This window comes from Notamacropus eugenii, chromosome 4, assembly GCF_028372415.1.
Source record: "Notamacropus eugenii isolate mMacEug1 chromosome 4, mMacEug1.pri_v2, whole genome shotgun sequence".
NCBI classification, from domain to species: domain Eukaryota; kingdom Metazoa; phylum Chordata; class Mammalia; order Diprotodontia; family Macropodidae; genus Notamacropus; species Notamacropus eugenii.
In genome coordinates this window covers 60,197,288-60,210,555 of record NC_092875.1, presented here as the reverse complement: position 1 = coordinate 60,210,555, position 13,268 = coordinate 60,197,288, and the positions used below count along the sequence as shown (strand labels likewise).

Here is a 13,268-nt window from a genome sequence, read left to right as displayed (position 1 = left end):
GCCCCGCCTGGGCTGTGCAGGCGGCCCCTCCAACCTCGCTTGGGGAGAAGAGGTGCTGTCCATAACTCCAGCTCTTTCTCAGTACCCTGCCCCACCCCACTCTGTGTGTGTGTGTGTGTGTGTGTGTGTGTGTGTGTGTGTGTGTCTGTCTGTCTGTCTCTGTCTCTGTTTCTCTCTCTGTCTCTGTCTCTGTTTCTCTCTCTCTCTCTCTCTCTCTCTCTCTCTCTCTCTCTCTCTCTCTCTCTCTCTCTCTCTCTCTCTCGCTGTGTATGAACATCTTTACGAGGCATCAGGCCACATTTTCTGTTTTACAGCAAAGGACCAAATGTGGTTTCCTTTATTTCTAAGCCTCCAGGGCTCATCGGGCCCCTTGTCTTGTGCACAGCTTGTGATTCTGCTCCCCACCTGGGTGCCAACCCGGGGCTCGGGTCCCAAAAGGGGAGAGCCTGGTGCGGAGGCCCCCATTTCTGCAGCAGCACAGCAAGTACTGGCAGGGCTGATCTGTCTGCAAGCGAGCCAAGGGGGGGCGAGTAAAGGTCATACCCCAGAGGAATGAAAGGAAACAAATTGCATCAAGTACAATTACATTGTTTCTATAAATTATCAGAACTGCGTTCCTGAGTGGCAAGGTCATCGCAGTTCATAAAACATGACTGCAGGATGCGGTCACCCCTTCGCCCCCTACCCCCACCCAGAGACCTCAGGACCTTATTATTCTCTGGCATCTGCTCTGCCCTCCTTTGTGTCAGAGGCAGCCCTAGAAACTGCACCAAGACCCGCCTGCCCTCAGAGCCATGATCATTGGCCTCGTGTTTTCTCTCCCACTGCCCCTGGCATCGAGTGTGACACCAGTTACTTCACCTTCTCTGAGCATAAAGCAAGAAGGGCCCTTCTCATTCTGACATTCTTTGATTCTACGCTGTACTACACAATCTCTAAAGTCCAGCTCTAAATCGAACAAACTCTGAACCTCCCTCTATACCTACTACATTCAGATAAACCACAGACTGTCTTCAGGCCCCCTCCAGACTTATTCTTAGGATCCCCAGCTCAAAGGCCACCTCCTATGAAAGGCCTGTCCTGATCCCCTTGGCACCAGGGCTGCTTTCCTGAAATTTCTTTGGATTTGCTTGGAAGATACCTTGATTTTACTTATTTGGGTACATATTGTTTCCTCCTTGGGAAAAGGATTTGTCTTTGTGGCTCTGTGACTAAGTAAATGTCTGTTGAATGAATGAATATATGAGTGTATGAATGAATGAGGATTGAGTAAGTCCTTTCTTCTCTGGGCCTCAGTTTCTTGATCAGCATTATCAGAGAGATGCATTAGATAATCAACCTCTGAGCTCCCTTTTCAGCTCTAAATCTGTGTGATCTGAGGTTCAACCAATTCATTTTAAAGATAAGGAAATCAAGCTCTAGACTTACACAAGGCCACCTCGCTAATTGGAGGCAGATCTGGGACTAGAACCCAGATCCCCTAACACCTGAACCATCATGGTCCTATCTCTGATCCACTTGTCTGGCCCCCTTACTCTGTACCATACAAACTAGACTTTGACTAAACTGTCTTGAATTGTCCTCCAGTTATTTCATGTAGTCAGTAATCAATCAATAAGCATTTATGAAGTTCCTACTATGTGCCAGCCACTGTGCTTTCTCCTGAGGATTCAAATACAAAAGTAAGACAATCCCTACACTCAAAGAGAACGTATGTGTGTAGTTGTATGCATATAATTCTTGTCCTCAACAAGATATTCAGCTCCTGGAGGTTACAAACCATGGATTATATGTCTTTCATCACTCCTGCAGAACGCATAAGAGGCATTCAGTGAATACTGGGGAAAAACCAAATCACTTTGTAATTTAATCTCTCTGTTCAACCAGTGCTTGTCCATTTGTCCAGCCTTATGAGTTTGTCATGGCTGCCATGAGATTCTAGTGCCTCTAGAGACCTCCTAGATTCTGAGAAGAATGTTTCTCCAAACTGGCCCACAGGAGGCTTGGATATAAGGACCCTGACTCACCTCCCCACTCCAGAGCCCTGCCATCTGCTAGGCTTCAAGCTTTATTTTCCTCCTGTCATATGATTGTCTCAGAGACAAAGAGAAAGTTCAGGAATCCTAACCCTTCACAGAGAAGAAAGTACAATTCCATGGGAAGGGGTGAAAGTTTCTGAGCCTTGTGAGTAAGGACATCTAAATAGCTCAGTATGGCGCCCAAGGGTTCCCATAGCAAGGATGTCCAGTAGTCTCTTTATTCTCTTTCTTAATACCAAGTTACTTCCTCACCATATTTCTTTGGTTGGAGCATATTGAAAAATGTTACAAAATCTAAAGTTGAGTACATTGAATGTTCCTGATTTTTTTCTATACTAACTTTCAGATATGAGTGACCCTGGGCAAGTCATTTAACCCTTTTTGCCTCAGTTTCTTCATCTGTAAAATGAACTGGAGAAGGAAATGGCTAACTACTCCAGTATCTCTGCCAAGAAAACTCCAAAACTGGATTACAAAGACTCAGATACAATTGAAAATGATACAACTGGAAAACAACAAAATGTTATTTTTAAAGAATAATAATTTTTACTTCAAAGTCACAGAGTCTTGGGGTTGGACAGGAGATCAGGGGTCATAGGATCATAGATTTAGAGATGGAAGGATCATAGAGGTGATCTAGTCCAATTCCTTCATCTTACAAATGAGGAAACTGAAGCCAAGAGAGATTAAGTCACCTACCCAGGTCCAGCATACTCCAGATCAGAGGTAAGAATGAATTTTCTCTGTTACATCCCTTATGAGTGACCATCTAGCCTCCTCTAAAAGACTTTTAGTATATAAAGAGTTCACTATCTACCTTAGTGGCCTGTTTCATTTTGGAGAACTTTCATTATTAGTAAATTTGTCCTTTTATCAAACTGGAATCTGCCTCTCTGTACCTTTCAGCCTTTTGTTCCTAATTCTGCTCCTGGGGCCATCGTCCCTCTTCCACTGGCCAGTTCAGTAAGTAACATGTCCATTCTGACCAGTCATGGCAGCAGACATGGGAGCTGCTTGAGGTGGAGCAGTCTCCAGCAATGAAGGGGCTCTCATGGGTTAAGACTAGGAAGACAAGGTTCCTTGGCAATGAAAACACTGTTTGGGAGCAATCCTGTGGTGTATAGTTTGGGTCATCACATTTGAGGATGCAAATTGACAAACTGCATAGTATCCAGAGGGAGTGATCAGGCCACCATAGGAGGACCACCTGAAGGAACTAAGTGTGTTCAGCCTGGAGAAGAGACAATAGAATGGGGAGTGGAAAGTGTGTGTGAGAGGGAGGGTAGTTGGAATGACATGAAAACTCTCAAATGACTGTCAGGTGAAAGAGGGATTGGTGTCATCTAGTTATTTTTCAGTTGTGTCCAACTCTTTGTGACCGCTTTGGAGTTTTCTTGACTAAGATACTGAAGTGGTCTGCCATTTCCTTCTCCAGTTCATTTTACAGATGAGGAAACTAAGGCAAACCAAATTAAGTGACTTGCCCAGGATCACACAGTGAGTAAGTGTCTGAGATTGGAATTGAACTCAGGAAGATGAAACTTCCTGACTCCAAGCACAGTGCTCTGTGTGCTATGGCACCACCTACCTGCCCAAAAAGGGAGTAAACTTCTCCTGATTGACCCCCCAGAGGACAGAACTAGGAGTAATGGATGGCAGTGACAGAGGGCAATTTAATCTTAATATCAGTGTGAAAGGGCTGAAGGGGCCGTTCTTTGGCTCATTTCTTACCTAGCCTTAATGACTGAATAAGCATTACCTCAATCAAAGTGAGAACTTGGAAAAAACCCCAGCTTAAAAAGACCAAGGTCCCCCACCACATCCTGGGCCATCTCCAGTCGTCCTGATCCATACCTGGCCACTGGACCCAGATGGCTCCAGAGGAAGAGAGAGACTGCTGATTTTGCACAGCCTTCCTTCACTCAAATCCAATTCACTTGCAAGTCATGGCATCATCTTCCTGATGTCATGGTCCTCTTCAAGAGCAAAGGAAAAATTAACAATAACTATAAAGAAAAACCCAAAGAAAATGGGTTGCCTAAGGACACTGTAAGTTCCCCTCCATTGGAACTCATAAAGCAAAGGCCAGGTGGCCGCCGGGAAGGTAGGGGGTAGAAGAATTCTTTTTATGTGTAGTTTGGACTGTGGCCATAAAGTCCCCTTTATGACTCTGATATTCCGTGAAATTTGTACATCCCACCAAACTGGAAAGATCCCTGACATACCAATAGACAGTCAATATCCGAAAAGGTTAAATTGGAATGCAATGCTGATAAAACACAATAATGATAAATGGAAAGGTCTTATTCTTTAACTTTACAGTTATGATTTGGGAGAGGCACGATTACACAGCAGTTTGCCTGAAAAGTTTTTTGGTTGTTTGATAGATTGCAAGCGCAATTTGAATCATTGATTATATTAATGCAATCTTGGGCTGCATTCAGAAAAATATAGGTGACAGCCCTCTGTGCCTGCCCTGGTCAGAGTACATCTGGATAATGTGTCAGTCCTGAACTCCACTGGTTAGAAGGGACATTGATGAGCTAGAGAGTGTCCAGAGGAATCAACTAGCATGGTGAAAGCTCTCAACTTCGTGCCATGTGAGGATCAGTTGGAGGAAATGGGGAAAAGAGAAGCCTCATGGGGACCAACCTGATAGCCATTTTCAAGAATTTGAAGATTTCTCCCGTGAAAGAAAGACTAGACCTGTTTGCATGGCCCAAGAAGGTAGAAATAGGAGAAATGCATAGAAGTTGCAAAAATGTAAGCTTCCTAACAATTAAAACTATCACAAAGGGAATGGATTGCCTTCAAACAGAGGCTGGATGACCACTAATTGGATATAAAGTGGAGAGGATTCTCGTTGTGGAGAGGCACTGAAGACCCTTCCTTCCCTGAAATTCTGGGATTCCTAAAATTCTCCAGGGAATCAATCACCATATTGCCATTATCATCTCAGATGTGCAGGGCTGTGGGGGGAGGGAGAGGCTGGAAAAAAATGACTAATGATGTGGTCTTGCCCTCAAAGAGCACATAATCTAGTTCATTCCAATCCAACAAACATTAAAGCCTTCAACAAACATTCACAAAGTTCCAGCTGTATGCAGAACACTAGTAAGTGCTGGGGGACATACAAAGTTTAGATAAGACAGGTTCCACCGTAATGACGATCAGCTGTCATTAAGGGTCTTCCCTTTGCAGAGGCCTCTGCTCCACACTAAAGATATAGAGGTGGGAGGGAGATGACCAAGTGCCTTAGTCTCTGTCCTCAAAGAGCTTATCCCATCTGAGTAAATCACCATAAAACAAGTGAGAACATGATTAAATGGGAGTTTTAGTCAGACAAACCTGAGCTATTTCCAGGAGAAAGGAATCAGTTCCACCCAGGGATGTCAGTTTCTTGAGGAAGCCAGAACCTTACAGGAAGAGGAGGATTTCAGTGAGCATGAGGGGAGACCTTTTTAGGCATGGGGGAGGGACTAAGCATTTAGATAGTATCTGCATGCACCAAGCACTGTGACAAGTGCTTTTAAGTATTTCATTTGGTTCTTACAATTACCTTGGGAGAGAAGTGGTGTTATTATCCCCATTCTCCAGTTGGGGAAACTGACAAACAGAGGGACTTGCCCGGGGATCACATAGCTAGTAAGTGTCTGAGGCCAGGTTTCAATTCAGGTCTTTCTGACTTTTAAGTTCAATACTTTATCCACTGCACCATTCACCTGCCTATGGAGAAATGTGGGTGAAAAATGCATGGATGCTGAAGGGTAATGAATCCTCCTTGAATTTAGCTGGAGCCTAAACCATTTAAAGAAGAGGAAATAGAGAAGGGACGGGGAAAGGCAGGTGGATCCAGACTTCAGAGGACTGAGAAGGTCAGGAAGCTTAAATGACGATTTGTAGGTGGAGTGTGGAAACATACAAAAAATTATAATGAATTATTGTTGTTTAGCTGTTTTCAGTTGTGTCCATCTCTTCATGACTCCATTTTCGTGGCAAAGAGACTGCAGCGGTTTGTCATTTCCTTCTCCAGATCATTTGACAGATGAGGAAACAGAGGTGAAGTGACTTGCTCAGGTTCACACAGCTAGTGAATGTCTGAGGCCAGATTTCAATTCCAGGAGATGAATCTTCCTGACTCTGGGCCCAGCACTCTATCCTCTGTGCCACCTAGCCATAACCAGTAACAGATTATAAGTGATTGAGATCCAAAGGAGAAATTCTGACAGTTTGTGCTAATAAGAGGCTGAGGAAGACAGGAGAAGTCTCGAAAGGAGGAGATGAAAGATATGCATTGAGTAACCCATCAAAGCATCCTTGTGACTCAGAGTCAAGATTCTTCATGCTGAGGATGTTTAGCCTGGAGAAGAGAAGCCTTCGGGAAGTGGGCACTGCAGTTGTCTCCAGATGTGCACAGGAGCCCTTCGAGCCAGGACTGGGCAGCTGTTAGTTGGACATGTTAGAGAGGGGCTTCTTCTTGGGAACCTGGCTTGGTCTAGATGGCTTCTGAAGTCCTTTCTAATTTGTAAGTTCCATGTTTCTGCCACTCCTCCTACTTAGTAGCAGCATGATCATGAACAAATCACTTCCTCTCTCGAGACTAGGGATGAGGACCAATCTTGGAGTCAGAAAGATGGCTCCATGCCCTGCCTCGGACCATCTGAGTGAAGCCCTATATGTTACGCTTGGTGCCCTGATCAACTCTTTCAGACTCTTAAGTTAGAGATGAGTTGCTGATCTTCATTGTGGGGACACTTTACACACGAAGGAGTTCCCCACAGTGATGATGTCATAGGTAGAACAAGAAGAATGAAAGAAAATGGGCATCATCATCCTGGCACTCCCTACCTCCCAGAGTTGTTGTGAAGAAAGTACTCGATAAACCTTGAAGCTCTGTGTAAAGGAGAGTTATTATTAAGATTTTTTCTCTCTCTCAATTTAGGAAGAAAAAGCAGCTATTAGTAAAGCAAAACATTTTTTGGAGTCCAACCTGTACTCAGCAGAAGATCCATATAGCAGTGCCCTCACTGCTTACTGCCTCACTCTCCTGCACAGTCCAGCTGCTCCAGCTGTGCTTCGGAAGATGAATAGCCTGGCCATCATGCAAGGTAATCTGGGTGGGTGGCCTTACTGGGCCACCAGTGACCCCAACCCACCCCCACCCTGGCTTGAATGGACATGTAGAACCCTGTAGTCATGTTAGAGCTGGAGAGGGCCTTAGAAAGCACAGGCCGTCCCCTCATTCTCCAGATGATATATATACCTCAGACCCAGGAGGAGGAAGCTACTAAACCAAGTCCTGAGCATTGTAATGTGGTGAGATGATAGTATTTTCCAAAGGAGAGGCCCCCAGCATGGGGGAAATGTTCTGTGTTGAGTCAAAAGGCCTGACTCCGTTACTTACCCAGGCAAGTCACTTCCCCAGTATGAACTTCAGTTTCCTCATCTGTCAGATGGCTAGTATGATGCTTCCATTTTGTAACTCATAGGATTGTTATGATCCTTAAATAAATAATTTAAATTAATATTTAAATTAAATGATCATGGAAAAGGTGCTTTCTAAAACCTAAAAGGTTTTTCCTCCCCACAGATGTAATTTCATCAGCATGGGGAACTCCTGATATGGAAACTCCATTTTATTACATAGACAGCAGCTGTTCTATAGCTTATCATTTTAAGTAGTTGCCTAGGACCCTAAGAGACTAAATGACTTGCCCACTGTCACGCAAACTAGAAACACAAGTTGCACCCAGGTCTTCAAGACCGCAAGGCCTGCCCCCTCCCCACTATACCGTGCTATCTCCCATACCCAACTTTTCTACCTAAAAATCTCCCCAGCAACAAGACGTGGGGAATAAGAAGGGGCTTGGAATTGTCTTCATGTTTCCCAGTGAGGCTTTCCAAATGAGCTCCGAATTGGGAATAATTCATTTAAAGGCAATGGCTGAGAATAAGGACTCCACAGGAAGCTCACTGTTCTGCTCTGTTTGGGACCCATGCCAAGCTTTCTCCTTAATAGGGGGACCTTATAACAAGGTTTTTCGGTTCATTCACCAAGTCTCCTAGGATAAGAGCCAAAGTACCCAGCTTGTTCAAAAATATCAAGCAAGGCCCTGTGTGGGATACAGCAAAGGAGACAAGGACATGGCCTGTTCCATAGTGGTGATCCATATCACTGTGACTGTGTACCCCATGTCTCTTTATTTGATGACATACTGAAAGGATACAAATGAGAACAAGCTTGGTTTCATGCTTGGCACTAGGATAATACTGCAGTATATTTAAAACTATCCTTTAAAAACCTTGCTAGTTACTTGAGCTCACAGCCAGGAACTGTGAGGATGTTGTTCTGATGCGACTCAGGCAAAGACTAAGCTGAGATCTAGTGTTAGCCCAGTAGGCTAGGTGAATGGAGAGGGTAATACAGCAGCACTGGTAGACAGTAGATGCAGGAAGGGTCCCAGCCTCTCTCCTTTGCTTTGAGCTCACCTCCATTAATAGGGACGAGAATGGATTCTCCATTGGCCTTTGAGACAACTTTCACGAGAATGCTAGAGTAGAACCTTATAGAAGGGATAGAGGAGACAAACCACACATGACTGCAATGGATCAGTAGAACTGTGAAGTTGGATTTCCCATCAGATCTGTGCTTATGGATCAGTGCTGCTTGTGCTGTATGTGTCCACAAAGAGAATCTGGTGTGTGCCCAGCAGTTCTGCCAAGTTTCTCTAGGTCTGTGGCACAGAAAACATAAGGGGATGTGGCAGTGATAAATCTATTTTATAAGGTTGATGAGGACATGTTAATTTACTTCTGGTCAATAAATGCCATACTGCCTCTTAATCTAGTGGTTTGGTTGGAAGTCAGACTACAGGAGGCTGAGGTTTTGGATGGTCACAAAATGATGTCAGACAGGGTAGGCTTGACAAGATGATTGATTTTGGGGTAAGTGAGAAAATGACTCTGAGGTTATAGTTCTGGGCATCAGAGAAGATGGTGGTATTCTCAACAGAAATAAGGAAGTGGGGAGGATAGGAAAGTCTAGAGTCACAGTGATGAGTTTGATTTTACATATGGAGGGTTTAAGGCAGGGGTGGGGAACCTGAGGCCTTGAGGCCACATGTGGCCCTCTAGGTCCTCAAGGGAGGCCTTTTGACTGAATCACAGAACAAATTTGTTCTGTGAAGTTTGGATTCAGTCAAAGGGTCACTTGTTCGCTAATCAGTACAGCCCCTTCCTAGCACAGGAGTTGTAAGGTCAAGTGGATTACCTCACTCAGGGACTACCAGGGTAGTTTGGTTGAAACACTGTCTGGTGTCATGGTCAGGGGCTGACTAGGCATACTGGAATAGTTGACCTAGTGCTGACTTTACTGTTCTGATGAACAGTAAAAACCCCAGGGTGAGCATTCAAAAATGAGTGGATTGCTTCATTCAGGTACTGAGGACATATTTTTGACAATCTGTTCTGGTAGTGCTGGTTCAGATGGGGATAAGCAGGGTAGTAGGCCAGATGGACAGCTGAATACCCTGGTTGTGGAGGTCTTCGGTTGTTGTAGTTGTACCAGTTACCCTCTGACATCCCTCCGAACCCTGAGATTCTAGGACTCTGGGACCTTGGTTAGCTTTTTATCTAATCTTTTAACATCAGTGTTTTATAATTCCAGATGGATTCACACATTGGAGCTTAACAGGAACACTTGTTACAGATGAGGACACATTTATGGGTTTTAATGATGGACTTTCTCAATCAGGTACTGGTATTCTCAGATGTCTTGTGTGTGTGTTTCCATAGCTGGGACAACAATGTGCATTTTTTATCCTTGCTTATCACTGAGTCTTTATCCAAATCACCCAGAATCTCTGCCTTTGTGAAACCACCTGCAAGGGAGTTTCTGCTTTTTTTGTGGGGAGGGGGGGGTGGTGGTAATTCCCTCCTCTACTTAGTAGCTCCCTCTCTTTCAGTTATTTCAGCTGAAGTAGAGATGACAGCCTATGCCTTACTGACCTACACGCTTCTGGGAGACGTGGCATCTGCACTGCCAGTGGTGAAGTGGCTATCTCAGCAAAGAAATGCCCTTGGGGGGTTCTCATCCACACAGGTGGGTCTGTTTGGAATGACCAGAATGGCTCCTGGTTATGGTTTTCTGAGCACTTTCACAAGCAGGAAGCCTGGAAGGAGCTCTGGACTGGGAGTTAGAGGATTGGGGTGTGAGTTAACCTCTCTAGGATTCAGTGTCCTCATCTGTCAAATGAAAGGGGTCTTGAACTAGATGAGCTCTAAGGTCCCTATCATCTCTGAAACTTATGTGATCTTATCCCCAACCCCATAAAGTGGGGAGTATTACTATTATCCCTATGGTACATCTAGAATCAGAGAGGCTCAGCGTTCTTCTAGTCCAATCCCAGTCTAACCAGGAATACTTTATTTATGCTTAGAATATAAATTCTAAGCTTCAGCTTCTGCTTAAAAGCCTTTAATAGTGGGGAGCTCATTACCTCCCCAGAAGGTTCTGTTGTTCAGTCATTTCAGTTATGTCCAACTCTTCATGATCCCATTGGGGGTTTTCTTGGCAAAGATACTGGAGTGGTTTGCCATTTCCTTCTCCAGTTTATTTTACAGATGAGGATACAGAGGCAAACAGGATGAAGGGACTTGTCCGGGGTCACACAGCTATTAAGTATCTGAGGCCAGATTTGAACTCAGATCTTCCTGACTCCAGGACCAGCGCTCTATGTACTGTGCCACCTAGCTGCTTGAATAAAGTGACTCTGGTGGGCTTTTAGACAGTTCTAACTGTTTGGAAATTTAGTTTTACATCAAGCTGAAATTGGTCTCTCAGCAACATTTTTACTTTGCTCCTACTTCTGTCCTCTGGGACCGTGCAGAATAAGTTGAATCTTTCTTTATCCTGAGAGTCTGTATTTGTCATCTTCTTAAGCAATCTCAGCTCCTTCAAACAGTCAGCAAATGACATGGTTTCTAGTGTCCTCACTTTCCTAGTCCTTCTTCCAGTCTCTTCCACAATGTGATCCTATCACTGAATAGAACAGCCCAGATTGGCAGAAGACTGTGGGGCTCTTCCCCTCCCCGTCCTCAGCACCCCTACTCTGCTTCTCTTTCGTGCAGCCCACGTCCTCCTCTTCTTTGGGGGCTGTGACATCACTTCTCAGTTACTGAGCTGGGAATCTCTTAGAGCTCCCATGTCTGAGAGTGAAGTCAAGACACATGGCCAAGATGATCCATCTGGCATACACAGATTGGAGTGTTATTATACTGTGCCGCCTCAGCTGTGGGAAGCTCATAACTTACGGAGTATTATGCCCCAAGCCTGCCTATAACAGACCTATGGCACTCTTCTCTTTGGGAGTTTCTGAGGGATGCAGAGAGATTTTGTCCCCTGGTACAAGTGGAAATAAGATTATAAAATATTCTAGATATCAGTCTTTCATGGCACATTTATCAAGCATCTCCTGTTTCCATTGTCTTTTTGCCATAATTACTGTCATACTACCTGGGAAGTTTGAAAAAAGATCATGAAGCTCTTTCATTTTACTGTGAACTTGATCTGTGTTTCATAGGACACATGTGTGGCCCTGCAGGCCCTGGCTGAATATGCTATCCTGTCTTACATTGGAGGAGTCAACCTCACCATTTCTCTGGCATCAACTAACTTAGACTACCAGGAGACATTCGAACTGAACAAGTCCAACCAGAAGGTCCTGCAGACAGCGGTGGTACGTTCCGTTCACACTGCAGCCATGAGGAAGAAAATGCTGTTCTCAGCTGGTGGGTGTGAATTCCCTGAAGAAGGATTATGGGAAGCAGCCCAGGTCCTAGCTCTAAGGAACGTCTCCTGTGTCAGGGCAAGGCTAAGTTCGATAATGCACAAAACCTTGGGAGCTACTCTCTCCAAGGCCCTTCCCTAGGCGTGGACACACATGACTTATAAATTAAAGATGACATAATTATGGTTGCATCGTTCATCACAGAGGGTGCTGGAGGCTTTTTGATGGGGAATATTGGCACATAGCTGGCTGTGATAACTACACGCAGGGTCAGATAGGCCCTGAGTCTTTACATGGAATGTGTTTTCCTGTGTCTCTTAAGAATCATAGGTCATGTTTTCTCTTTCTTCTGCAGATACCTAGTATTCCCACGGGACTCTTTGTTAGCGCCAAGGGAGAAGGCTGCTGCCTGATGCAGGTGAGAAAAAGAAGCTGAGACCTCTGTGTGTGTGTGTGTGTGTGTGTGTATGTTTCTCCTTCTCTCTCTTCCTCGTTCCCCCCTCCCTCTATCTCTCCATGTCCCACTTTCTAGCAGAGCTGTGGATTGTCAGTTTTCTTTAAGGACAACTGGTAGTTATTACTGCAGGCTTCACTGTTTTCTAGGAACTTCTAGGATGATGGCAGCCTTGCCAATTCAAAGCTAATCAAGTTCTCTTTCCCCCTAGTACGCACATACTGACTGGTAACTCCCTGCACCAAAAATAAATAAATCGCCGAAGTATACTTTGTCCACAACGGGGCCCCAGACAGAATGTGCATGGCTCCATGCCAGTCACCACACTACCAGCTGGAAGGTCAATATCTTTGTTCTCAACTAGATCAGCTGGTTTCTAGTTTGCTTTTGTATTACCCACTGAGTCTGAGGCTTTGTATGTAGCATAAAACTGGGGGCTTTAGTGGATTGCAAACCCAAGAGATGTCAACGGGATGACATGGCAGCCAAAAATACTAAGGCTATCATAAGCCACGTTAATATGACAGAGGCCAGGCACATCAACTGACACAAAAATTGTATTATAATTATACTTTGAAATAAAACTTTTCACCCTCTATTTTCTTAGCTTTATGGTTCAAAATAATGTCCTGTGTCCACTTTCACAGCTTGGTCCTGTGAGATACTCTTAAATTCTAGCCCTTTAAGAGGGTAGTAGTAGTTGGAGCAAAGGGATTATTTAGTTTGCAACATGCAACCAGTATTTTATGAACGACACTGAAAGCTGGAGAGCTTCCTGAAGAAGGCAGCCAGGGCAGTGAGCAGTCTAGAGGACTGACTGAAGTAACTAGGGAAGAGAAGAAAAGATTCAGGGGGGATATAATACTTTATCTTGACGTTAAAAAGAGCTGCTGTCTTGAGCTTAGATTTTTTTCTGCTTGGCAGCAAGAGCTATGGGTACAATGGGTAAAAAATGGATAGAGGCAGATGTAACTTTGATAGAAGGAA

At 44.5% G+C, this 13,268-nt stretch overlaps 1 protein-coding gene across 2 annotated transcripts in view; it reads left to right on the top strand.

Annotated features, from left to right (window-relative positions):
* CPAMD8 (C3 and PZP like alpha-2-macroglobulin domain containing 8) overlaps positions 1–13,268 on the top strand; it is a 150,925-nt gene that overhangs the window by 109,075 nt on the left and 28,582 nt on the right. For both annotated transcript variants that reach the window (XM_072601274.1, XM_072601272.1), the window contains exons 30-34: positions 6,982–7,147; positions 9,706–9,792; positions 10,004–10,140; positions 11,621–11,776; positions 12,183–12,245. In XM_072601274.1, coding sequence (XP_072457375.1) covers positions 6,982–7,147; positions 9,706–9,792; positions 10,004–10,140; positions 11,621–11,776; positions 12,183–12,245 — 609 coding nt within the window. The remainder of the gene's footprint in view (positions 1–6,981; positions 7,148–9,705; positions 9,793–10,003; positions 10,141–11,620; positions 11,777–12,182; positions 12,246–13,268) is intronic.